Raw genomic sequence first — 27,058 nt, forward strand, 5'->3', positions numbered from 1 at the left:
AGTAAACAAAAGAAAAAGTAAAGACTAGTATATACAAAAAATTTACAAAAATTTATAAAAAATATAATTAATAAATAATTAAAAATATATTAGTAAAAATAATTATCTTATAGTACAATTTCTTTTGTTTATGCCATATTTGTCTTACTCAAAAGTATATATTTTTTTTATTTTATATATTAAATTAAAATAATTTATTAGTCTGCTTAAAATTAAAAATATAATGTGCTACTATAATTTTTTTAAAAAGAAATTCACATGAGGTGTGTAGGATGACAGAAATTGCAAGACCAGGGAACAGAGTAAAATATTGAATGTTACTTAAATTTTTTTATAAAATATATGTATATAAAAAAATAATTCAACTCTCAAAAAATATATGATCGAAAATATATTAATTTACCTAGCACTGCAAAAATAGAATATAGCTCGGGAGAAAATAGTATTTCCTTGGAGATGGTCTAAACAGTCGGATGATGCTGGCGGTTGTCCTACATTGCCGGTGTGTTCGCAGCGGTGGTGGCAGGTCTGGTGCTCAGATCCTCAATTTTCCGGCCGGCGGCGCCGCCGCTGAACGATGGTACTTGCCGTCCTATTATATGGAGTAACTGATATGAAACGCACAAATAATTGCAATTTACAAATCTCCAAGCAGCAAACAGATCAAATAAATCACTGACTACAAATTCAATTTATACATCCCTAAAAGAGATTCGAGTTTGAGTTTTTACATTCGAATTCTGCCATCAAACGCTGTTCTGTGAAATGACCTCTCCGAATTTGAGGAAGAGCTGGGCGTCGGAGGTGCTCGTGCACGAGCAATTCACGTGATGCGGAGCCTTCAGATTCGCATATTCGTCCATATAACACTCTCCTTCGCTCGTCGCCAGCTGCGCCACCGGAATTGCATTTCCGTGGCTGAACGCCACCACCGCCTCCGGCGGCGGCGGGACGAGCGTACGGAGCACGCGCACCACCTCGTGCATCGTAGGCCTATCCGACGGCTGTCGTTTCGCGCACAACAGCGCAAGCTGGAAGACCTTCTTCACTTCCCCGAGATCTTTGCACGTCTCGGAAATTTCCGGGTCGACGGTGTCCATCACCGCGCCGTTCGCCGCCTTCGTCAATATCTGCGCCGCCGGGTAGTGTAATAAGTAAATAAGTCGCGACGGCGACGACGATTAGGTGTTGTAATTAAAAGAATGTGTTCGATTCCGATACGAAGACAGACCAGATGATGAAGGTTGCATTCGTTGTCGACGGCTTTCCTTCCGGTGAGCAGCTCGAGAAGAACAATGCCGTAGCTGTAGACGTCCGATTTCTCGGTGAGACGCGACGTGCGCGCGTATTCGGGGTCGATGTATCCGATGGTTCCCATTATGTACGTCAACGTGTGGGTTTTCGACGCGCATAGGCTCTTGGCGATCCCGAAGTCGGTGAGATGGGCTTCGTAGTCTTTGTCGAGTAAGATGTTCGACGACTTCACGTCGCGGTGGATTATCCGGGGGCTGCAATCATGGTGCAAATACGCGAGCCCTTGCGCCGCGCCAAGCGCTATTTTTAGCCGGGTCTCCCAGTCGAGCTTTTTCTTCTTGCTGCTTCCTGAAACCAGTGGTAAATCTCGAAATAAATTACCGTCTCACCTAAAAAATTAAACTTAATACACCAAACATACGAATCTTGCAAATGAACAACAACAAATGAGAACAATGGAACTCGAACATTGCTCGTCTCATCTCGTTAATGTTCATAAACGAGCTTAAACGGAGCCGAATCGAGTCAAGCTCACAAACAGCTCGGTTCGTTTAACAGCTCTAATCTAGAGCAATGAAACTCGAATATTACTCGTCTCACCTCGTTTATATTCGTAGACGAGCTTAAACCGAAGTCAAGTTCACTAATAGCGTAATTCGTTTAACAGCTCTAATCGAGAACAATGAGACTCAAATATTGCTCGTCTCACCTTGTTTATATTCGTAGACGAGCTTAAATCGAACCAAACCGAGTCAAGTTCACAAACAGCTAGGTTCGTCTAACAGCTCTAATCGAGAACAATAAGACTTGAATATTGCTTGTCTCACCTCGTTTATATTCGTAAACAAGCTTAAGTCGAACCAAACCGAGTCAAGTTCACAAACAGCTTAGTTCATTTAACAGCTCTAATCGAGAACAATGAGAGACTCGAATATTGCTCGTCTCACCTTGTTTATATTCGTAAACGAGCTTAAACCGAACCAATTCGAGTCAAGTTCACAAATAGCTCGATTCGTTTAAGAACTCTAATCCCGAATACCGCGCAAATGCATTATAGAAGAAACAAAGAACGCGAACGTACCGTGAAGGACATCCCAAAGGCTTCCGTTTTCCATGTAGTCGTAGAACAAAAGATTTCCGTACGGCGAAAGGGAGTACGCTTGGAGGCTGACAAGATTGCGATGTTTGATGCTCCCGACTGTGGCGAGCTCAGTCTCAAACTCTTTAATACAATGCGGGTACTGAGAATAGAGCTTCTTGATCGCAACTGGCTTGCAGTTCTTGAGAACGCATTTATAAACCGCGCTCGACGCTCCATACCCGATTATGTACTTGTCGCTAAGATTCTCGGTCATCCTCATAATGTCGTCGTAAACATGGAGCGCCATGTTCATGTGAAGGATCACGAGCTTCGGCGCCGAGTAGCTGACTGCATATCGAAGAAGAAACGCGAGTAAGAAGCTCGGACTATTCAAAAAAATTATCGTAATCGCGACACACCTGGTTTGTCGAGTGGACTGTCCATAAACGGTTTCGGGTTTTGCGGCCGGCAAGCTGCAACTAATATCATTAAAAGAATCACGAGCGCGCCGAGGGCGATTCCCATTATAGCTGCTTTCGGTATCGCAACTGCGCAAATGAACAAAGTTTTCATCTTTATCAGAATCGACAATGTAGGCAGAAAAACAGTTTTACGATCATCGAAAGCTCACAGTGTACGGCTGGACGAGGTGCGTCGCAAGACGTATTCCAGTACCCGCAAAGACTCGGATTTCCCAAGAAGCTGAAAGCGAAACGACAATCCCAAAAAAGAGGTGAAAAACTAGAAAAATAAATCTCGAAATCACGACTGCGACGATACCTGTCTGGCGAGAACCGGGAGAAGTTGTTACCCGAAGGAACGTAGCCAACAAGATTGTTATACGACACATTCCTGCGCGCGAAAGCCCAAAAAGACGTTAACAGCAGCCTCGACGCATTACAAGTGAAATGTAAGTTCGAAAACGTACAGCGCAGTAAGGCTCAGGCAGCTGGCGAGCGACATTACATCCCCGGAGATATTGTTTTTCTCCAGCTTTCTATCGATAATTCGAAAATATAATACTTTCAATCGGTAGAAAATCAGAGGGTATTTCTGTTTAATTACGAACTGTCGACTACTTACAGTAGCACGAGATTTTGAAGCTGATTGAGTTCACGAGGAATCTGCCCCGAAAGATGGTTATTCGAAAGATCGCTGCAGAAGAAGACGGAAATATCAGTAAGATCATAAATCGAACTGATCGTTAGAACAGATTTTTAGTTGCTCACATCTCCATGACGCTTCTCAAGTTACCGAACTCTGCAGGCACGAATCCGATCAGATTGTTGTTGCTCAAATTCCTGCTCGATATATATATATATGTATATATATCGACCGAATGAGAAGATTAAACATGGAGTTTTAATGTTCGAAAACTAATTACTCACAGCTTGAGGAGATGCTCCAAGTCGCCGAGAGAAGCCGGCATATAGCCACTGATTCTGTTATTCGAAAGGTCCCTTTTTTTTCGAATGTAAAGCGAAGGTTAAGGTTAATTGTCGATGAACTTGCAATGAGATGAATCGACAAGTCGAGGAGAACTTACAATGTGTCAAGATTGCCAATGCGCGAAAGCTCAATCGGAATCGGGCCGGTGAGATGGTTAGAGGATAAGTTCCTAAAACATAGAGTTAGAGCAACGATATATATTCGAAAAACAATCGTTGAAAGTAGACTCGGACGACAAGAGCCACTCACAGATACGTCATACTTTCGAGCCTTTGTAATGCTCGCGGAATGGTGCCGTGCAGCTTGTTTCCGTAGACGTTACTATCATCAAGTAAAAACACTGTTTAATCACAGAAGGCGACGACGTTTTTCACTAAATTGAAGAAAGATCGACGCAGATTCTCACAGGCTATTCAAATTCGTACACGAGCCGAGATTGTCGGGTATAGGACCCTCCAAATTATTATTGGCAACATTCCTGTAACAAAAAAACAAAACATTCGAGAATAAATTCAACGACATGTTAACCATTTTACACGAGGCGTTTGGTCGAACCATAAACATACAAGTCGAATAAATCCGTGAGCTTCCCAAGTTCGGGAGGGATTTTTCCGGTGAGGCGATTTTCGTTCAATTCCCTGAAAAACGTAGGACAGCTTAACCAAATGTCGTCTACTGATAACGAAAGATTTAGTCGAACTACAGAAGAAGCATACAAATAATGGAGCTTCGACATGTTCCCAAGCTCGGCAGGAATGGTTCCGGTTAGCATATTCCCCTGCAGATAACTTCGAAAGAAAAAAAATCGACGCCAAGCTTATTATAATGTGCTTTTTATCGACCACAATTTTAATCAAAACAGTTTCGCATATCTTCAATTACTTACAGCTTTTCGGTGTAAGTTAAATTTCCAAGTATCGCCGGGATGGTTCCGCTCAGCATGTTGCAGCTAAGATCTCTGTCGAAAAAATAAACGAAAAATTACAACAATTGAAATCCAAAAATCGAAGATTTTAAGCCCAAAACAACGAACTTACAGCACGGCAAGCGCTTGCATCAAGCCAATTACCGACGGGATTTTCCCCGTAAATCGATTCCCTTGCAACGACCTAACAACGCACCATATTTAGCACATTATGCATCGAATAAAAGATCGTACGATTAGCGTTTCAAATAAACGAACAATTGAATGCCTACAATGTAGCAACTTGAAGAAATCCGATGTTGAATGGAATCTCGCCGGAGAATTCATTGTAAGATAGATCCCTAACACGACGAACACACAGAAAATAGTCGTCGTCATCAACCGCTAACCATATCGTCATCTCGAATACAACTAGCAGCGCGATTTTTAATTACGGTACGTACAGAACCTGGAATGCCGTGCAATTTCCGATGTTTTCGGGTATCGAACCACTTAAACTATTGTTCCTAACGTCACTGCAAGTACATGAACAATTACTCGTCTGGAATTTTCGAAAACATTCGATGTCGTGGCAGTGATTAATTATGAACTTACAAGTACCACAACCCCGTCAGCTGACACATATCCGGCGACAACGATCCTTGTAGTTTGTTCTCTCTCAATCCCCTGAAAAATTCCAAAGATTTTAACGTGCTCGTCGTCATCAAGATGTCGCGATAAGTTAAATTTAATAAATGCCGATAACTCACAGGTATTGAAGAACCTCGTTCCAATAAATTAGCCGCGGTATTTCGCCACTCAGCTTGTTCTGAGCAAGATCCCTACCAAATTCGACAATTATGCAATGCCGATAATGATTTCGAATGAAAGTTAGAATTAGCTAAATTCTACAAATTCGCAACGCCGATAACTAGCCAAATTCAACAATTTTTGCAGTGCCGAGAATGGATTCAAATGCAGCTTAGAATCAGCCAAATTAAACAATTTTTTGCGATGTCGATAATGGAATCAATAGAAATGTAGATATTGCCGAATTCAACAACTTTCGCAATGTCGACAGTGAAATTAAATTAAACACATAACTAGCCAAATTAGACAATTTTCGCAATGGCGATAGTGAAATCGAATGAAATGTAGGTATAGCTAAATTAAACAATCTTGGCAATGCCGATAAATGGAATCGAATAAAACAGAGAAATAGCAGTGTATCTTACAAGACTTTAAGGTTAGGAATCTGCGATAGTGTCGACGGAATCGGACCAATCAACTGGTTGTTCTTCAAGATCCTGGAAACAATTCAGCAGTCAGCAATGGTGAAACCGATAACATCACCAAGCAACGTTCTTACACTTACAAATTTTCGAGACGTTTGAGCTTCGAAATCGAATATGGAATGTCTCCATAAATCTCATTGAATGACAAGTCCCTAGTGATTGCAAAAATCTATAAATCTCAATACCCATTAACTCAAATCATTCCAAGCTCGAAAGAATCAATTTTTTAAAAAATTCTTACAGGCTGATTAAGGAAGAACAGTCCCCAATTTCATCTGGGATCTGTCCGGAGAGACGATTACCTCTCAAATCACTGATTCAATTACAACAACAAAATTAAAAATCCACTGAAAAAATGTAATAAAATTGAAATTGGGGATTCGAATTACATAGAAACGAGGCCTTTAAGCTGCCCAATTGCAGGTGAAATTTCGCCGTCAAGATTCAGACCTGAGAGATTACTGAAAGATCGAATATTTTATCAGCCAAGAAACAACATCGGACATCTCAGAAAGGATATTGTTTAAATAACAAGAAGAATCGAATTTTTTTACAGTGCAGCGACATTGAAAGTGGCGTTATCACATTTGACTCCTCTCCAAGAACAGTAATCCGACGATGGCGAGTCTGTCCAGTCATAGAGAACATTGTCGACATCTCTGAGAGATTTCTTTATCTCGACAAGAATTGCACCTTAATCCGCCATTAAAATAACCAGTGAGGTCAGAAATAAAAATAATAAATAAAAATAAAAAAGGTTTTTTTGATGATTAATGGAGAAAGTGACGTGATTATGATGGCGTAAACAGGCTTTAGAAACGACAAACGAAACTTGCCATGAGAGGACAGTCGATTAATTAATTATTAATTATTAATTAAATTTGGATGAAATATGATGAGACAAAAGAATGGTGATGAGAGAGAGAGAGAGGAAGCAGAAGCTTTTTCACTCTCACCTTCATCGCAATCTACAGAAGCTAATAAGCAGCTCAAAAACACTGCCAGAAATCCAACGGCTGAGATTCGTCGCCAGGAGGTCGCCATGGGAGAGTAGAGAGAGAAAATCAATCACAAAGATGATGATGATGATGATGATGGATGAGCAGCAGCAGCAGCGGCAGCCATAGTTATATCTTCCATTAATGCGTGAAAGCTTTGAGAATGGAGTTTTTCTTAAAGATGGGAGATTGGAGAAGAAGAATTGAGGAATATAAAATCAATCTGTAATATGGTTTTAGAGAGAGAAACAAAGGGTTTTGTGGGGAAATGTGGAGTGAGACTGACTATTGAGGGAGATAGGAGCAGGCCATGGCTGTTGCTGGCAATGTTCAATCACATCGTCCTCAGCCCTTCTGCTGTGTTTCTGAAGAGTGAGAAACAGAAGAGAGAGAAAAGAGAGAGAGAGAGAGGGGATAATTATTTGAAGAGGGGAAAAGGATAAAAACCTTCTGCCAAGATTCTGAATTTCTGATACAAAGTTCATCAATAGATTACAGCTTTCTCTCTCATCCCTGCAAACCCCTCTCTCTCTCTCTCTCTCTCTCTCTCTCTCTCTCTCTCACACACAGACACACACTCAATTATCTGCATACATACACAGAAGAAGTATCTATCAATATCCATACAAAACCAAAATATACATACACACTCCATTTTTAAAAAAAACCCTAAAAAAATTAAAGAAGACGATCGAACTGAACCGCTGCCCCAAATGCAAATCCAATTTGGGATTAATTAATTAATTAGGTTAAACTATCCATCTTCATTCTGTCTGTCCCAAAAAACCAATATTCAAATTTCGATCCGAATATCATCTCCTGACCAATACAGACAACCTCTGCACAAATTTCTATTCCTGACTGCAATTACCTTTAAGGAATGCCTTTCTGGGTTTCACCATAAATGCATATGAGAATTAAGAACACTGTTTCTTACAAATTCACTGACTACAGTACATTTTATTAAAATAACATCGAAATAATCTTCTCTAAATTAAAATTCGATATAAAAATATTTGAACCAGTATTATGATCAGATGAATGTAGAGAGAGAGAGAAAGAGAGTGAGAGAATCCAATGAATAAAAACTAAAGGGCAGTAGGCAATGATTGCTAGGCTGACCTGCCAACAAACCTAGCAAACTAACCCCTCAGCCATTTTACACTTTACCCCAGTTAAAATATGAAAATGGCAGAATGGCCCAAAACTTTTCGCTGGTAGTAAAGTTGTCACCTCTGTTTACTTTTTAACAGCGTCAGATTGTCTCGGGAAGGCCACCCAACAAAAAGAGAGAGATAGAGATAGAGATAGAGAGTGTGTGTCCCATTTATTTATTTATTTATTTATTACATTCATTTTTTTTTTCTTTTTTTTTATATTTTATTCTGACATTAAATAATGGCAACAGTGTTGAAGTGGGTCCCGTACCCGCTGAAAGGCTGACATCTAACGCCTAAAACTAACGGATGTCTAACGGCGTTAGTGTCCGTCGCTTCTTTCCGTACTGCTCCCACACATGTTTACATTTTCGGCTTGCTTTTACTCCAATTTAGAATTTATTCTGTTGTTTTGAATTTAGTGATGTTTTTGGAGAGGGATTGGTCACAAAAATAAAAAGATACTAGTTCTCAAATTCAATTTATTTTTTATTTTTTATAATATATATTTATAAATAATGGGTGTGTTTGTGTAAAAAAATTTATATATTTTTTCAAAAATATTAATATATATATTACATACACTTATTCATTTTATAGTATTATTTATATTATTTCTATAGTTTACATTAAAAAAAATACTATATACTTTCTTCCTCACAGTTAAATTATCAGATTTAGTTTAGCCACTAAATTTGAAGTACTATATCTAATGAATAACTAATTAAGAAATGTATTAATAGAAATAATTATAATTTAATAAAAATAATTATTTATTTTATTCTATGTAATATGGGTGTATTACTGTTGACACGGTAAAGTATAATTAGTAAGTAATTAAGAAGTATATTAATAAAAATTATTATTATTTAGTAAAAATAATTATAGATTAAGATTAAGATAAGTAAATAGTTTATTGAAAATTAATAAAATTTAAAATGCGATTAAAGTGCATAATTATATTTCTAAAAAATAGAAAGGACAAGTTATTTGTAACGGACGAAAATAGAAAATAGAGACAAATTATGTGAGACGAAGAGAGTATATATTAATAATAATATTACTAAATAATGTAATTAAAATAAAAAAATATAAATTATGAATGTTATAATAGGATTAAAATATATAATTATATTTTTTAAAAATAAACAAATTAAGTGAAATAAACAAAAATAAAAATATGAAAGATATTAAGTGGGACTGGAGTATTTTATTAATTAATAAAAATATATAAAATAATTTGCTTTAATGTTATATCTCTCGAAAATACAAAGAAAAATAATTTTTTTTTTAAAAAAAATAGATGTATTTTTGTATTTAGACAATTATTTTTATTACAATTAAAAATGGATACATTTGAATGTGATAAATGAAAATAGTAAGAATGATACGTTGAGTTGAATACATATGTTTATTTGCTCACATTGTATGTTTAGATGGTATAATTCTCAATAAATATTTTAAAAAATACAAATATACACGTGCATTAATACAATCTTTATTCTCTCTCAATCTCGTTTCATCCAAGATGAGTTGTTTGTTTGATCATAATTTTAATTTAAATATTTTTTTTTATGTAAAATATAAAAAATTGTATCGTTAATAAAAAAATATATTTAATATTAGATATTAGACTTTCGATAAAAGATAGATAATATATATATATATATTAAAAATGGTATTGATTTTTTTTAAAAAAAAAAAACTAACTCATCATGTTTCTATTTATAATCATTGAAAATCGTATTGAATTTATATTTTTTAATATAAACTTATTTATTAAAATAAAAAAAAGTGATAAATATAAAAATCATCTGTATTAAGACAGAAGAATTATGAAAAAAATGCAATATATGTTCGGGTACAAATGGAGTAATAAATTGAGGGGCCAAGGCACGAACCACGTCACATATATAATACTCCCTCTGTCCAGCTAAAAAAATATACACATTTTTATTTTGAGACGTCCAATTATAAAGTAAATATTTTATTTTTTTTCACAAATATCTCTTATTTTACATCACATTATTATTTTTACACCAAAAAACAAAAGCAAAGATGTTATTATATTACTTTTAACCACCCACAATAATTAAAATACTATTATTTTTTAAATATTATATCAAAAATAATTGTATATTTTACATGTGGACGGAGCCAGTAAAAATAATAAAATAAGTGCAACAAGAAATATCCCAATCACGTGCCTATTCAATGATCCAACATTACCATTACAACTACAAGAACCTTCCTTGGCCGGCCCCATTAAATTAATTATTACCCGAATTATTACCTTCCTCGCATTTAATATCTATCAATTCCATTATATGCTTGTATTTACATACATTTCGACACTTTTGTTTTATATTTTCGCGGGTTTTAAAAATAATAAAAAGCAATATAAAACGAGATTTTCATATATATATATATATATATATATTTATTTATTAATAATTTTTTATATAAAATATTATATTAAATATTCAACAGTGTTTTTTTTTTTTTTTTCAAATAAAAAAACACTATTCAATGCTCACTAGTTAACACTATATTATTTACTTTTTATGAAATAGTTAAAAAAAAAATACTATTCTGCTTACTATTTAAAACTATATTATTTACTTTTATGAAATACTTCCTCCTCCGTTCGGCTAAAAAGTATACACATTTTTATTTTGGGACGTTTAATTACAAAGTAAACATTTTATTAAATACCTCACTGTTTTCCACAAATACCCTTACTTTACATCACATCATTACTTTTATACCAAAAAGCAAGGGCAAAAATGTCATTACACTACTTTTAACTATCCACTATAATTAAAATACTATTATTCCTTAAACACCGCGCCAAAAGTAAATGTATACTTTATCCGTGGTGGACGGAGGGAGTACTATATAAGTCTCATGTAATATGAGCCTATTATTATAAATGTAAAAATTTAGATAAAATATAATTAGTAAATAATTAAAAAATATATTAGTAAAATTAATTATAAATTAAAATTAAAATTATAAAAATTATAAAAATAAAATAAAATATGATTATAATGTATAATCATATTTTTTTTAAAAAAAATGATAAATTATGTGGACAAAATATGTAGAATGAAAGGAATATTAAAATTAAAATTAAAATTAAAAATTAAAAATTAGATTTCAAAAGCAAAACTAAACCAAACAAACCTCCAATTATTTACCCCAAAGGTTTGTCTAGTTGTACTTTAAAATTAATTTAAAATGAGATATTAATTTAATTTTATTATTTAAATAGTATTTTGATATAATATTTATATGAAAAAATATTTTTATTGAAAATTCTACAAAATAAATATTATTAATTTCAATTTAAAATTACAAGGAAACATACCCCAAAACTTCTATTTAAATAAAACCTAAATATTTAATGTAGTGTAAATATATATATATATATATTAAATATGATGTTTTATATAAAAATAATATGATATAAATATGTATTAAAGGTGCGATTAACCTACTCATTCAAATTTATTATTTATTATTTTCTGTCATTCAAATTTATTTTTATTTTTTTAGTAAAAAAATATCACTTTTATAAAATTTTTTTTTTTTTATTTTTACCTATAAATCGACAAGGTAATTCATGTAAAATCACATTTGTATAGTATGGTATAGTTGAAGAGTGTTGGGAGAAGCATACTTAAATCCTACTCATTCAAATTTATTATTTTTTATTTTTTGTCATTCAAATTTATTTTTATTTTTTATAGTAAAAAAATATCACTTTTATAAAAAAATAAATTTTTTATTTTTAACTATTTATTTTTTTTAAAACTTATGACAGGTCAAATTGACACAAAATTGGATGACTAGGTATATTGTAGACAAAAAGGATGCTATATTAAACAAATCATAATGTCCCGAAACAAACTTAATGCACTGAAAATTGAACCAAATTGTACGGATTATTACCTAGGGTGTGTTTTGTTTGGAGATTTGATTAAATTCACTGTTCACCAATTCTTTTCCCCCAAAAATATTCGAATGAAACACCTATTTTTTATTTTTTATATTATACTAAAATTATTTGTATTTTAAAATTTTACAAATTATATTTAATAATTTTAGTGTAATTAAAAAAATTATATATTTCTAGTTAAATTTGGTGTCTCAATTTTTAATTTTAATTCAAATATAATATATAAATTAAAAATTAATAATATATAAATTAATTATTTTTATATTATATTATTGTATTGTATTTATTATTATTATTATTATTATTATTATTTACCTAGAGCTCAATCCTATACGAAAAACAAGCCACAAAAAACAACCCGAAAACACACTAGACGCCTCTGAGTAGATTGCCACAGATTGGGGTCTGTTATGCATTTATTCATGTTTTCAATCATATCTACGTACTATGGATATTATTGTAAAAATAATTTTTATTTTTATTTTTATTTTTAAAAATATTATATTATATTATATTATATTATATTATATAATTAAGTTTTTATTTAATACCACATTACATCAAGCAAGATTTTAACACAAGGAGGAACTGTAAAGGGGAATTACAAAGGAGTCAGGAGTGGCTTACCAGTTTTGATTAATGTCTTCATTTCCGACATTATTGAGGATGATTCATGGCTTCAATCTTTGCCTTCTTCCTTTGATGGCCATGGAGCTGCAAAAGCAGTGAATTTGTGACAACAAAGATTGAACTCAAGGCCATCATTCCCCCTGTCAAGACAAAATCAACCTTAAGTTTTCAGATTCCCATGGCAATGAGGAAAGAACATGAAAGCAGATTGGTCACTATTAGCAGAAGATAAGTAGAGCACTTCGAGTCATTCTAGCCCCGGCGTCGCGATCTTGAATAGATAGTGTGGAAACTGACCTGAAAGTGAAGGTGTCATAGCAAAGTCAAAATGGGGAAGTAGTATTCCAGCTGCCATAGGAATTGCGACGACGTTATAGGCAACTGCCCAGGTCAAATTCTGGCGAACTTTTGCCATTGTTGCTCTTGCAAGGTCAATTGCTTCCACAACCTGTCGGGAACACTCGAGTAAAATAGACATTCTATCCAGGAAATTCAAAGAAATTAATTACACATAATACACCATCAAATGGAGCAGTGCTTGTGGACTGTTTGTGTATAACATAAATGACGAAAACCCACCATATAATTTTGTTATCATAGTCCTTAGATAGCTCTTATATTCTTTCATGAACAATAACAATACAACCCTTTGCTTAAACTGATAATAGTTCATAAATGGAACCTGTCGCAAACTGTAAGAGAAATTTTTCTGCACTTTTAGTCCGTCAGCGCCGGAGATGCCTACATGGCACCCATGTGGCTCGCCATAGGATATGTATCATCTAAGTCAGCGACACCTGAATTTTTTTATTTTTAAAAATTATTTTATTTAGTTTGTCTTTTTGTAAAAATTAAAAAATTTCAAAAAACGTTTTGAAAATTTTCGGGTGTCGGTAACTTGGCGGATATGTGTCATCCGGCGAGCCACATGGGTGCCACGTAGACATCTCCAGTACCGAAGGGCTAAAATTGCAAAAATTTTCTACTTACGAAACTAGTTTGCGACAAGCTCCAATTACGGAATTAAAATGATAAAGGATTAAAAAATCAGTTTACTATACCAACATTGCAAACTACTACTTCATCAACAGCAACATGACAGAATGGTAAGTGTAGGGTCACGAGGGAAATGCATACCTGTGACAGTCTATTTCCCAGCAGTATAATTGATGCTGCATTTGATGCAGCATTTTCTTGACCATCAATTTGCAAGGCAATCCCAACATCGGCGAGTGCAAGTGAGGGTGCATCGTTGATACCATCTCCAACCTTCAAGAAACCATTAGTAAAAGTTTGCCACAGAAAAGTCATGTATAATTAGATCTTCTTTTCTCTGAGGAATGCAGCTATCACGAAATTAAAGACAACGTTTAGCCTTTACAGATTTTAATTTCATAAATAGTCTAGTTACCATAGCGACATGATGGCCGGATGCTTGAAGGCTTGAAATAACACCAGATTTCTGCTGTGGAGTTAATGAGCCATAGACAAATTCATTTTCTATGCCTACTAGTTTTCCAACAGCTGCAACTGCCTCTTCCCTGTCCCCTGATAACACGACCGTTCGAATTGCCTTCTGCTGAAGCCTTTCAAAGTTAAAAGGAAAAAACATAAGAAAACTAGGGAAAAGAAAAGGAGAATACCCTTAAAAAAGGCTTCTAATTCATGTTAGCAAGGAGCAATGCAGCATAAGAAATGGTGTCATTAATTTATAAGAAATGCTTCTTTTCTTAAATACAATAATGTAGCAGCAACTCTGAAGCTTAGGATGAAGATCCCCGACATTGTTTAGAAAGAACTTCATGAAGCATTATTGACTCTATGTCTTCAATATAACAAATAATGAATGAACCACAACTTTCAATTTAGGTATATTTTATGAAATATGACAATACCTCGAAATGGTAGATTGTGCATCATGTCGCAAGTTGTCCGATATTGCAATAGCACCAATAATGCCTTCTCCTTCCCTACCAACGTAAACAATTGTTCTGGAATGGTTGGATGATGAATAATTTACTGATGATAGATGTATGACAGACTCTTCAAGCCTCTTTAGATCAGAAACACTGGTTCTCTGCTGAAACCGATCACGAACCCAACTTAATTTACCAACAGCCACTAAAAGCCCATCTACTTCAGCTAATGTCCCAGAACCTGGTTCAGCTAATTGTCCTCTTGTACTAGGAATATTCAAATTCAATGACTCAGCTTTAGCTACAATAGCCTTTGCAAGTGGATGCGATGCCGTTTTTTCCACTGCAGCAGCAATCTGAAGTATTTCAGATTCCCCATGACCAAATGCCACAACAGCTGATACAGCAGGTCTTCCTTCAGTGAGTGTTCCTGTCTGAAGGTTGTAAATAGAAATGATAGAATAGAAAGTGTCACGTCTTATCCCTGTTGTAGATGAATAAGATACTGTACATTATTTCAAATGTTGGCAAAGAACAGATAATCTTTGTTAGATGATATAAATGACCGTTTCACCTAAAAATTTAAGCTATTAGGATACGCATCATTAATGTATTTATCTACAAACGGGAGTCCACCAACGCGCCCCCTCACAGGCAAGGGATAAATGACACCAAACGAAACTTGCTCATGGACAACAGCAAACGGAGGACGGTGGGATTTATCTCCTTGCTCATGAGGAGCGTGTTGGTGGACTCCAGTTTATAGATAAATAAATAAATAATCCTAACAGCTTAAGCCTTTAGGTGAGACGGTCATTTAGATCATCTAACACTTTTGAATACTTACTTTATCCAAAGTTACGTAATCTATCTCAGCCAAGCGTTCCAATACATCTCCACCTCTTATAAGAAGTCCTTGTTTAGCTCCTGAAGTCAAGAAAATAGAGCAAAACCCTCAAAACTAGAGCTCATACTGTGAAGACTTGTAATCAAAATTATATGATATTGTTTATAATAATATAACAAAGCATTCAAGGTTAAGTTCAGGGGAATAATGATTCATCAACAGTGGTTCTATTAATTTAGTAATATCAATTATTATCACAGACTAAACAGAATTTAGGTCAGTTTCTATCTAATAAATAGATATGCAAACAAAGAATGCCAATAGAAAAGACAAAAAAATAACTCACTGCATGAGAAAATCCAGTGAATTTGCAAATTGAGAATGCTCTTCACACTGTCATAAAACAAGTTTCTCACAATCTTACCTAGGGAGGTGCCAACTAGTATTGCAGTTGGTGTTGCAAGACCTAAAGCGCACGGACAGGACACAACCTGAGAAAATGTTGGGACATTTGAGTCAAAATAGGATGTTACAAATGAAACAACCTCAGTTGTCATAATCAAATAAACATCCTCAGTGGTCAGAATCACCCACCAAAACATCCACAGCAAGTTTCATACTCAACAACAGTGGATTTCCATCCGGTCCAGCAATATCATTAAATAGCACATCTGGAAAGATATGAGTTCCAATATAGTACCTAAACAGAAATGAGTATGAGTAAGCATATACTAGATACAATGAAGAAATCAATGATGTATCCTAAGCACACTACTGAAGCGGCATCACTATAGTGATTTCTATGCTAAGACCTGAAAGTAGAGTGTAAATAGAAAGGGTGAGTCCCTTTTCTCTACCTTGTTTCTATAGGACCAATTTCTGTAGCAGTGATGCATGAGAGACAAAACATTTATTCCCAACTAAATTAGATTGTTTTCCTTTTATTTTTGTTTTTGTCTTTTATGGCAACATAGAAGCCAAAAAACTCAGGGCTCTTCTTTGTTACATTTGTCATATCTTTCCCCTTAATACATGTCAAAAACTAAATCAGAACACAAAACAATGTCAAAAAAACAAAATTTTATTGATTTCTTATAATATATATATATATATATATTTAGATTTTATAAATAAAAGCTATCCACAATATAATCAATCAAAAAATAAAATAAAAAATTAGATAGATGTGTTTATGCATGCATTCAAATTTATATTTTCACAATAAAAACTTTCATAAAGAAAAATACTGACTCATCAATAAATAAGCCTATTTATAAATACTCTTCATAAGCTTTATACGCAAAACATACAATCTAGCTTTTCACCTTTAAAACTAATATAGAAATAAGCCTATGAATTCCTGCCATCCAATCCAATTCGTCTATGTTGCTTCCAACATCTTTCAGCTTTGCGATGCATCCATTTTAATCAACACCATTTTACTAAGCACTAATGAATTTCTAGCACAGTTTACATATACATAAATACATACACAAGTATACAAAACTTTACAGTGAAAGATGTTGTTCAATGTATTCGTACAAACTGATTTAAGCTAGAACAAATAATGCCGAATTGATTAGAGCTTAGATAAATATGTAAATCATTTCTAAAATTTTATTTTCATAAATTTCAACAATTCTTGAAAATTGTAACCAAAATCTCAAATATTCTTAATATTCATATTTCCATATGTTGAAGACCGAAAAAAAAATCAAAATGTTGCTATGCACTTGGTATAAAGGTAGCCATGCATCTCTAGGATATGACGGGTATAATACATCAAATGTTCCCACAATCAAAATAAAGTTTACTATCATCTCAAAATATTTGTAAATGAAGCAAAGTTTCATATTGTTATCATGTGAGAATGCAAAGACAAACCAAAAGGCAAATGTCGCAGCTGATAATGTCATGACACTGAATACAAATGGACTAGCAATTGAATCAGCAAGTCTCTGAATAGGTGCTTCACGCCCTTGAGCATCCTCAACCTTCAAAGGAAAGGACAAAATAAGAACTATTTAGAAAAACAATCACACTCAGGGAATGCTGTTCTTGATGTAATAAATTTTTTCATATAATTGAAGTACAAATAAATTTAAGAAAACAATGACAGATGTTTAACCTAGGTGTTGCCAAAATCATATTTTTGTTCCAAATGCTATAATATCATATAAAAATTCTGATTTCCAGAACTAAATGAAAAGGGACTCGATACTGAACATGTATGCTTTTGCTTGATCCCTCAATCCAAGGGTAATAAGAGATTATGAGTCAAGATTATATCTGCAGAATGACTAGATGGAAACTGTGAACCTGAATGTTAAAAAGGTTAGAACTCCATTCCTTCAATCTATAACCGAGTTTCTCTTCTGGAACTTTTGACATGCGAGTTTCGTATACAAAGGTAATATGTTCCATTCATTTTTAAAATCCCCACTAACTGCAAACATACACGGTTCAAGCAATTCCAGTTTCAACTCTAGCAATGTATTTTCATTGAAAATTTGAAGAAATTTACATGCATAACATGGAAAGACTTAGGTAGCCATTAGTGAAAACTGATAGAGAAACATAATCATAAGAAACAAATAGATAAGTGAACAAATATAAATAATAAGGGGCACATAGGGGGGAAGGGGGCAGGCCAAAAGAGACACAGAGAATGAGAGGGAAGAGTAACCATGCTAACAATCTTGGATATTGTCGAATTTGAACCAGTAGAAGAAGCCTCTATCCTTAAAGGACCATCCTGAGTAAGAATGGAATAAAGCATCAGTCCAGTAATGCAACTGTAAAACAGTGATCATTGGGACTTGGGAGACATTTAACATCTGAAGAATCTTAACTTGCTCACGACAGTTCACTAATTAGTTACCATCATGAAAAAACCTTGTCAAAGTAATTGCATGGGATTTTATGTACTGATCTAGAAAGAAATCGAGCAGCCAGAGAATCCACGGAACTCAACAGACTGAGAAACCACAATGCAAATATGTACTACATAGGAAGTTCTGTTCATATTTATAACCTATAATTGAAAGCAGCATGGAAGTTCAATAACAAAATGGCAGTTGGCTTGGTTGTACATCTATGATATTCCTATAATACCAAAAGTAAGAAAGATTAGCAAGCAATTTGGGGTCATCAAAACATTGAAACTGATTGTTTGGGACAAAACAAGAAAAAACACAAAAAAATGAAGTTGAATTACATGGACGCTCCTGCAGAAATGAAACACATTGAATAGCCTCGTACCCAATTAATTGTGCCTGCTGAAACAGAAAGGTCCTTTTCCTTGAACACAGGAAGAGATTCACCAGTAAGCATCGACTCATCCACAACACTTCGACCCGCAAGAACTTTCCCCTGCTCAAACAACATTAATCCAGTAAAATAGACAAATCTTCACATGTATCCAGGAACATAGGTATTGACAAAACATCTGCCTGCTGTATATTTCCTCTAATGTTTAGCAAGTACAAAACTATATATTGCTGGATAATGAATATAGCTACAATGAGATTTTTAAGCAAACAACTTCCTCTAGAAGTCAAATACTATCTATTTCTTTTGCTTTATCGATAGATATCCACTTATTCAAAATATTCCATGCAAATTATCTGTGAATACTTCAAATGCTACAAATCTTCAAATCATACTTGACTAATGAATTGCCAACCTTCCACAGAATAATAGTGTTTCAGAGGCTCAGAAATGGTTTCATATGATTCTCAAATATTATAAATAATAAACTTAACTGAAGTCAAACTAAATGATCGATTGTGAGAATTCAGAGAACTAATTCAAAAAATGGGTTGAATACAGAATATAGTCAAACATACGCAAAGACTACTATTATTATGGATATACCCCCAAAAATAGCCTAAATCATTGAAAAATCGGACATATGAAGACTTACATCTACGGGAATTGTTTCTCCAGGCAATACCATGATTGCATCACCAACTCGAATCTCATCAGTGGGAACTTCGATGCACATTGCATCAGGGCAAATAACATTATCTTCCAAGACATCAACTCCAGAGGGAGCAATCACAAGTCTTGATCTAGTGGATATAAGTGACTGCAGCAAAACCAAATTAGCAGTTATCAAGAGCATAGTGACAACAGGGCAGTTTTCATGTACTCAAGCACAAAGAATATTAAGCCAACAAAGACTCCAGCAAATATCAGGTATGCATGCTTTGGCTGCATAACAACAATTCTCGGGTAGACAATTGCTTTTAGAGGGTCTCATGAAACACAAATGAATACTTTCTAATACCTATCTGTATGCCATTACTCCAAGTGGCTTTACAATGTACCACACAACCCTACAATCAGTAACATTTAAAACTTACCAGTAGCTCATTCATGTCACTAGATGCCTTGACTCTAGCTCTTTCTTCAAGTGAACGACCAAGTAAAATAAATCCAAGAAGCATGACCTGCGTGCTAAAAATCAATTAATTTCAGTGACAATCTTAAAAGTAAGCGCAAGATGATTTATTAGAATACATTAACCACAACCCATATTTAATTGTCAACATTACCATTAAATCAGTTGAAAAAATGTTTCAAATGAAGTGATAGCAAATCATACCGGTTCATCAAAAAATGAAGCACTCCAATGAAGTTCCGGGTTGAGGACCGACACCTACGAATACAAATATAACAAATGATCAATGACATACTCTCATACACAACTAACAGCCAGAAATCATATTGAAGCACCATTCTAATAAAGTAATCCACCATCATCACTTCCTTACTGCGCTAATTGCAAATGCAGCAATAGATCCAAAGCCAACAAGAGAATTCATATTGGGAGAGCCTTTCCTAAATGCCCTCAAACCATCAAAGAGCAAGTCTGGGACATAATGTAAACCAAATTAGCTATAAAAAGTTTCCTATCCCCAATAATAACAGCATATAATTTTATAATATAGTTCAAATTTAATTCTCAAATTAAGGTAGCTAAAAACTCACCTCGTCCAGGTCCCAAGAGAGAGCCCAAAGCCAACCCTCCTTTCACATACGAATTATGAAGGAGATCCAAAACTGATCCTACAAATAAACTCTCATACACATTACACTAACTCAATACAACTTACAAGAAATCAAACTAGGAAATGGCAATGAGTAAACACAGAAAATCCAACTCAAGAACAAGAATGAGAACGGAATTCTACAGTATATTGAAGAGCTGTAGAATTCAGAAATCTTACCATGACCAGTATGAATGCCGACGGAATGCAGAATATGAGAAGCGTGAGCGCCACAGCAGAGCGCAACCAATGTCCAGGCAAAGGCCACGCGGTTTCGACTCTTTGCGAGCAGCGCCTCCTTCTTTTCCACCGTCTCTCTCCATTTCCGTATCTTCGCCTCCACGCCCATCCCCGACGCCCTCCGCCGCGCCTCAAACCCACCGGCGGAGACACGGCTCGCCAACTCATCCGCCACGCCGGAGAAGTCTTCTCCAAGTCCTTCCTTAATCTTGATCGCGGCGGTTTCAGTCAACATGTTAACGACGACGGAGTCAACGCGGTCGTCGGCGGAGAGAATCGACTTGACGCGTGAGACACACGCACCGCACATCATTCCAGATACGTCGAGCAATACGGTGGAATTAAAGCTCTCCTCAGCTTCCCTCCCTTGCAGCTGGAGATTTCCAGCTGATTTAAACTCGACAGCTTTGGCCGAGATGCGTATAGAGGTGTGGAAGCGGTGCAAATGCCGCGGAAGAGGCCGGCGTCGCTTGTACTGCAGAGGAGAAAAGTCATGGCGGCTCCGGAGAGACGAGCAGTGAGGTGAGAAAGAGAGGCGGAGGAAACCGGTGGCGGTGGACATTGTTGAAGAGAGAAAGACAGAAAGCCGCCGGCGACGGGTGGGCAGTCGTGAATTTCATCTTAAACATTGGCGGCACGTGCGACATGTGGTGCGTGTGGGATAAGGTCAAATTTGGACAAAGAAATATGCACTTTATTTTATTTAAACTTATGTTTCCAAATTTGCACCATTCGTCGTTCAATTATATTTTAATAAATTTAATATTTATTTATATATTAATATAACATATTTATTTTTACTATATTTGAACCATTCATCGTTAAATTTCGAATTTTAAGTAAGATATTTTATAAAGAATATATATATTTTTTATTATAAATTAAGAATAATAATGATTTGGTTTAAACTTCAATGTATAAATATATATACTGCAATCAATTATAGACTTTATAAAAGTAATAACTATTCGGTGGCCTATCGTCCATGAGTAACATGTGATCATAATTGGCTTGAATAGCAATCACAGTTTAGTACAAAGAAAATAAATATTTATAGCCCCGACCCCTCGGATCATCTGCTACACATGGTTTACCTAGCTTGTGTTTGTTTGGGGAGTTTGAATTTTATGTTGAGATTTGAATAGTAAAAATTTTGAATTTGAATAGTTGTATGGAGGGTTTGGATTTTAAATTGGAATTTGAATAGTAAAAATTTTGAATTTGAATAGTTTACGATGTGATATAAATAACTTGTTGATGTGATGTTTTGAATATAAAATTGATTTTTTCTATAATATAAAAAATAAAAAATATGTGTTTGATTTGATGTTTTTTGGAAAAAAAAAAATGGAATGAATAGTAGAAATCTAATCCAATTCCCCAAACAAACACACTCTAATGTGACTTGTCTGTCAGCTGAGGTTTATAGGTGAGCACTTTCGGATAGCGACGACAAGTTTTCACGTCATAAAATAAATATATATATATTTGTGTGTATGTTTAGATGACATTTTTTATTTTAATTTGAATAATAATTAAAATATAATATTTTATAATATAAATTTATATATTTTTACAAGATCATAAAATTTTGATTTAAAATCCCTAAAAGAACAAATAATTATTGGAGTTTTATTTTGGTTTTTTATTATTCAATTTCTGTATTATTAATAATTTTTTTTTCATACAAAATATTGAATTAAAATTTTATTTAAAGTACAATTTTCAAACCTAAAAAATGTTTAATGAAACATACACAATTTAACAATTTTTTATCTATATTTATAATAAAATTATATAGTAGTATTTATTTATAAGATAAAATTTTAAAAACAATAATATTTTAATTAAAATATGAGTGTTCTTTTATTCAAAACAAATCAATATATTTTTCAAAAAAATAATATACTATATATACTTATTATTTTTATATTATCTACCAAATTCTCTATCTGTTTTATTAAAAAAAAATTTAAACCAAAACAAATATAAATTAAAATTTTAAATTGAGATTTAAATAATAAAAAATTTAAATTAAAATAATTATATAGTATAATATAAATAAATATTAATACGATATTATATATATATAAAATTAATAATTAAAATAATATAAAAAATAAAAAAAAATATATTTGATTTAATATTAAAAAAAAAATAGTACCAATCGTACAAATCTAATCCTTCGCACAAAACACACCCAAAGTGATTGTTGAAAAAGAAGTAAAACCGTCTTTTAATATGTCAAAATTTACGGGTCGGGGCTATCGGGAAAGTGGATAAGCCTTCCGCTGCATCGTCGTCGTCTCCTCTAAACTACAGCACCACCACCGCATCGGAATGTCCACCACCGCCGCCGCCGCCGCGTGCCGTCTTGGTTGTAGTATCCACTTCTCACTGGTGAAGCAAAGAAACCGAAACTGTAGCTCTGGAGTGAGGTGTTCAACGTTACCTCAGAGGAGGTCAGGGGAGAGTAGGCGAGCAGTCTCCTTGTCCCTCGTTCTTCTCCATTTCGCCGCTCAATCTAAAGGTACGGAGTCTGCAATGTCTATTTCTCACCCTAGGTCAGTTACTGATTTACTTTTGATCCTTAACTTATCTGTAAGGTAATGTCTACGCTGTTTATGTTTGTTTATACGTGGAGTGTGTTATGCCTCAAGAATGTGTATGAAAAAATGAATTGAGATGACATTCAGTTTTGTACGAAGCTCAAATTTAGATCAATACGTGCTGCACTTGAGGTTGAACTTTTGAGCAAGAGTAATTCAACTCATTTTACTGTTTGCAAAACATAGGGCTTATGTTCTTTTTACAACCAATGGATGGATTTTAGAGTTTCACTGAATCGTACAGGTCGAATTTTCAGAATAACTTTTGTTTGCTTTCATGATTTTTTTGAAAACTCATTGCAATGATTCAGCAGGACAGCCAAGCTTTGCTATGGTCTAACTGTATTCTTTTGATCTGGATATGTAATATGAGGGCGTTTACACATGAACAGTGCTCCGATTGTCGAAATCCTTCTGTGGCAATCATGTTTGTATGTGTGTGTCATAATGAAGGAATTATGCTTACAATGTTGGATTAATTTAAGCTGTTTCTTGTTTTTCCTGTTACTTTTTATGTACTGACCTTTCTGTTGGTGGTTGCAGAAGCAATGAGCGCCGGCATTTTCGACAAATACATGAAAAAGTAAGAGTTAGAATCTTTATTTGGTTTTGTATGCAGTACTCAATATAAACTTCTTGGTTTCCAAAATCGGAAGTTTCGGTCGGTGTTGATAACTAATTTTATCAGAAGCTCATTGGTTTCCTGCTTAAACTTCGGTTAATTTCAACTGAAAAGGGAGATTCTTAGCGGCATGCATTGAATGTTCTTGAAGAACAAAAAGTGTTTGATAGAGCGGGGTTTCTCTGCAGTTCTAATTGCATTAAGATTTAGGCCAACAGAAATAGATTGATAAATTCATCTTGACTGCTTATTTTCCATTTCCAACGATTGATTTTGTGACATTATTTTGCCATGCTTTCATATGTTTCTTTCCTTTCATGTTTTTCAAGAAACCTAAAATGGAACTTTGTAATGATTAGAGGATAGAGTGGTATGATGATTTTTCCTCTTCTGTAAATTGCTAAATTTTAATCCAATTTGTAAATTTTTTTGCTTCAATAGTCATGGCTTGTAGGATGGATTTTTCATTTCATTTCTGACCGATGCATAAATATCGGTTTTGTGTTGACCTTTTGTTTTCTTGCTTAATTTCATGATACTTTGTCCAGGAAAAAGCTTGATCCATTGGAATCTTATGTACCAGCTGTTCTATTGACTGAGCTCCAAATTGAGGAATTGGGTAATACACCTTCAATTTATATATGCTTGTTTTTTTTAAGAACTACGATTTGTCTCCGTACCATATTGTCATTACTAGCCGCAAATGGTTTCACTTCTGTTTGAAAGGACTCACAAAATAAATATCGTGGAAGCCATTGCTTTCAAAATTGTGGATTGCACCTTAAAACTTAAAAACTTGTACTATCTACTCCATGACTTTTCAAAACTGCCATTTGCACGGGTCCAGTAACTATTGTGCTAGGATATGAATATTTCCCATTCACATGTTTTCAAGCTTCTGGTCTTCTATCGTTTACTATATAACTTTATACACCAAAATACTATCTTCTATATTCTTATTTCATTTGCCTATTTTGCAAACTCAGGAATTGTATATGTAGAGGGTGGTCTCTAAATTCTATAGAGAATGAGAAAACATGGGATCTTCCTCACGAATTACTTGTCAATAGGGCAATATCTCGAAGTTGATCAACCTAAATTTGCTGATTGCCGAAGTCTCTTAAGATCCGGTCCTGCATCATCTCTGCGTGTCAATATCCGGGCAGTACGTAAATCATATTTCAATCATCTTTAGCTAATATGATTTATAACGTCTGGTAGCAAACCGTTCTCCATAATAGCATTTTGTTCCTAAGAGAGAGTAAACTGTAGTTGGATTGTCTTCTTGTGGATTTTTAATAAAAACAAGACGAGTTTATATGCAAAATATCGTATATTGTTGCAGGTAGCACAGTATGCTTCTGAAGCTGGCAACGGAAAATCTGCATTCGATGAGGTAGATCAGTGCTTAAGGTATATCTTCCATTAGCTTTTTTAGAAACAAGTGTTATCATTTGATGCAAACCATGAATAGCCTACCAATAGCCAACAATTAAGCAACAAGATTTTGTCTGGAGATCATAGGGTTTGTTTGTTTCGCACATTTTTCAAAAAAATTTATATATTACACGCACTCATAAATTTTATATTACCTACACAATTTCTTATACTTTATATAAACAAATATTCTTCAAACCAAAACTCAAAACAAGCAAACCCGTAGTTTTTCCATATGCAAATTCAAAAAACTACTGTGGTAACTGTTATACGATAGGGGCCGTTGGGGGCTGATTAAAATTATTACTCTGTACTTGAAGTATAGACTGACAACACAAAAAGTATGAACGCAGTATGTTGTTAACATGCACCATATGTCAGGTCAATACTTTTTGTATTGTCGATCTATACATTGATTACTCTTAATCCTAATCATCACCCTAATTTCCGCCTACCCAATAGATACACAAAATCTCGTGCGGTCTCTATAAGCATTATGTCTGAAATACAAAAACTATGATAGATACATAAAAATCTCCTATCATGTTAGATGTTTCTTATCATGATGTTATTATTCGAGAAATAACCACAGGTGCAATTAATTACTGCGCAGAGCCTTAGAGGAACTCGATTCTTTACTCCTACGAGCATCAAGAAATGAGTCGGAGACTTCAGTTGAAACAATGAAAGGCAAAGTTGTGACTGCACTGAATGCACTGGACAGGTAAAATGTGCACAAATACTCTCGAGCCATTTTTTTTTTTAAAGTTGTCCGAGCATTTGTGACTTTGTACAGCCTTTTGAAAACTGTCCCGAGCGAGGTGCTGGACAAAGGCAAGGCCATGGCCGAGATGTACTTGAGTCCCCGGGATGATGATTCCTCGCGAGCTCAAGATCTCGATCCTCAGCTGAAGCAGTTAGAATCAATACTGTGAAATTGTGCCAGCCTCGACGAGCTTCGACTCGAAACTCCATAATGCACACAGACAAACAGTGGCTACACAATGTACCTAAGGTATGTATACAAGTGAAGTTTTGAAGTTCAAAGTATATAGAGGTTGCTTTGATATTATTTTGGTTTAATTTCAGTTTTGGCTTTTTGGCTTGCTTTTAAATATATAAAATAAATATTGAATGTATTATAATTAAATCTTCGATATGATTTTTTGGATAAAAATTAAATTTTTCTAAAATATTTTAGATAACAAATAAATATAACCAATGCAAAATTCATATATGCACAACTGAATATATAAAGCTTGGTTTTGCTTGTGCTTTTATTTTTATTTTTTAAAAATATTATATTCATTATATTGTTTTCATTTTCATCCTTGATTTCGTATTCCAATGTTTTTTTTTTTAATTCTATTGATTCCTTATTTTATTGTTATTTAACTCTACTTTTCTTTTGTTTTGAGCAGCTCAATACTGTTTGAGAATTAATTATTCATATTCATAATTAGTGTTTTTGGAACAATAACCTATATATATTAAGACATTTATTTATTTTTAAGAATGAATCATGTGTTGAATTTAATTTAATTTTTATATAAAATATTAATATTATCTTCTTCTCTCTTCAATTTTTTGTTTTTTGTTTTTTG

At 34.1% G+C, this 27,058-nt stretch overlaps 3 protein-coding genes across 6 annotated transcripts; 1 reads left to right on the forward strand and 2 right to left on the reverse strand.

The window, feature by feature from the left end:
* Window positions 1-402: 402 nt before the first annotated feature.
* LOC127255583 (LRR receptor-like serine/threonine-protein kinase ERECTA) lies at window positions 403-7,534 on the reverse strand. Of its 4 annotated transcripts, none has more exons than XM_051281185.1 (28): window positions 6,940-7,534; window positions 6,538-6,676; window positions 6,373-6,444; window positions 6,225-6,296; window positions 6,064-6,135; window positions 5,924-5,995; window positions 5,459-5,530; window positions 5,304-5,375; window positions 5,153-5,224; window positions 4,982-5,050; window positions 4,822-4,893; window positions 4,671-4,742; window positions 4,501-4,572; window positions 4,351-4,422; window positions 4,191-4,262; window positions 4,034-4,105; window positions 3,882-3,953; window positions 3,724-3,795; window positions 3,565-3,636; window positions 3,419-3,490; window positions 3,264-3,332; window positions 3,116-3,187; window positions 2,967-3,037; window positions 2,755-2,883; window positions 2,336-2,683; window positions 1,232-1,602; window positions 732-1,130; window positions 403-592 (listed from the first exon to the last, which is right to left on the reverse strand). In XM_051281185.1, exons 1-27 carry the CDS (start codon window positions 7,025-7,027, stop codon window positions 747-749), a joined length of 2,964 nt encoding a protein of 987 aa, XP_051137142.1. In that variant the 5' UTR covers window positions 7,028-7,534; the 3' UTR covers window positions 403-592; window positions 732-746. The 4 variants fall into 4 exon arrangements, with proteins under 4 accessions (XP_051137142.1, XP_051137143.1, XP_051137141.1 ...); XM_051281186.1 differs by having other exon boundaries at window positions 403-608; XM_051281184.1 differs by lacking the exon at window positions 403-592 and having other exon boundaries at window positions 647-1,130; window positions 6,940-7,335; window positions 7,429-7,532.
* A 4,306-nt stretch (window positions 7,535-11,840) lies between these two features.
* LOC127255691 (copper-transporting ATPase PAA2, chloroplastic) lies at window positions 11,841-21,475 on the reverse strand. The gene is made up of 17 exons (XM_051281363.1): window positions 20,727-21,475; window positions 20,488-20,565; window positions 20,271-20,368; window positions 20,102-20,155; window positions 19,860-19,946; window positions 19,418-19,582; window positions 18,754-18,864; window positions 18,179-18,247; window positions 17,377-17,486; window positions 16,087-16,192; window positions 15,917-15,983; window positions 15,493-15,572; window positions 14,625-15,079; window positions 14,141-14,315; window positions 13,867-13,998; window positions 13,027-13,177; window positions 11,841-12,869 (listed from the first exon to the last, which is right to left on the reverse strand). The coding sequence occupies exons 1-17, from the start codon at window positions 21,346-21,348 to the stop codon at window positions 12,757-12,759; spliced, it is 2,673 nt and encodes an 890-aa protein (XP_051137320.1). The 5' UTR covers window positions 21,349-21,475; the 3' UTR covers window positions 11,841-12,756.
* A 1,469-nt stretch (window positions 21,476-22,944) lies between these two features.
* Window positions 22,945-26,542, forward strand: LOC127255377 (uncharacterized). Its single transcript, XM_051280882.1, has 7 exons — window positions 22,945-23,316; window positions 23,939-23,978; window positions 24,566-24,636; window positions 25,088-25,182; window positions 25,363-25,430; window positions 26,068-26,178; window positions 26,251-26,542. The coding sequence occupies exons 1-7, from the start codon at window positions 23,127-23,129 to the stop codon at window positions 26,387-26,389; spliced, it is 714 nt and encodes a 237-aa protein (XP_051136839.1). The 5' UTR covers window positions 22,945-23,126; the 3' UTR covers window positions 26,390-26,542.
* The last annotated feature ends 516 nt before the right edge of the window (window positions 26,543-27,058 follow it).

This window comes from Andrographis paniculata, unplaced genomic scaffold (genome assembly GCF_009805555.1).
Source record: "Andrographis paniculata isolate CXL003 unplaced genomic scaffold, ASM980555v1 Contig54END, whole genome shotgun sequence".
NCBI lineage: Eukaryota > Viridiplantae > Streptophyta > Magnoliopsida > Lamiales > Acanthaceae > Andrographis > Andrographis paniculata.

What these genes read in the sequence shown, in the direction of transcription:
- LOC127255377 (XM_051280882.1), top strand. Translation starts at nt 23,127, where the DNA reads ATGTCCACCACCGCCGCCGCCGCCGCGTGCCGTCTTGGTTGTAGTATC. An exon ending in GAGGTAGATCAGTGCTTAAG is followed by an intron (nt 25,431 to 26,067) that starts GTATATCTTCCA and finishes ATTACTGCGCAG; the next exon opens with AGCCTTAGAGGAACTCGATT. An exon ending in GCACTGAATGCACTGGACAG is followed by an intron (nt 26,179 to 26,250) that starts GTAAAATGTGCA and finishes GACTTTGTACAG; the next exon opens with CCTTTTGAAAACTGTCCCGA.
- LOC127255583 (XM_051281185.1), bottom strand. Translation starts at nt 7,027, where the DNA reads ATGGCGACCTCCTGGCGACGAATCTCAGCCGTTGGATTTCTGGCAGTG. An exon ending in TTCTGTAGATTGCGATGAAG is followed by an intron (nt 6,677 to 6,939) that starts GTGAGAGTGAAA and finishes TGGCGGATTAAG; the next exon opens with GTGCAATTCTTGTCGAGATA. An exon ending in ACTTTCAATGTCGCTGCACT is followed by an intron (nt 6,445 to 6,537) that starts GTAAAAAAATTC and finishes TCGATCTTTCAG; the next exon opens with TAATCTCTCAGGTCTGAATC.
- LOC127255691 (XM_051281363.1), bottom strand. Translation starts at nt 21,348, where the DNA reads ATGTCCACCGCCACCGGTTTCCTCCGCCTCTCTTTCTCACCTCACTGC. An exon ending in TATCCAAGATTGTTAGCATG is followed by an intron (nt 17,487 to 18,178) that starts GTTACTCTTCCC and finishes TTTCCTTTGAAG; the next exon opens with GTTGAGGATGCTCAAGGGCG. An exon ending in TGGGAAATAGACTGTCACAG is followed by an intron (nt 13,178 to 13,866) that starts GTATGCATTTCC and finishes TGTTCCCGACAG; the next exon opens with GTTGTGGAAGCAATTGACCT.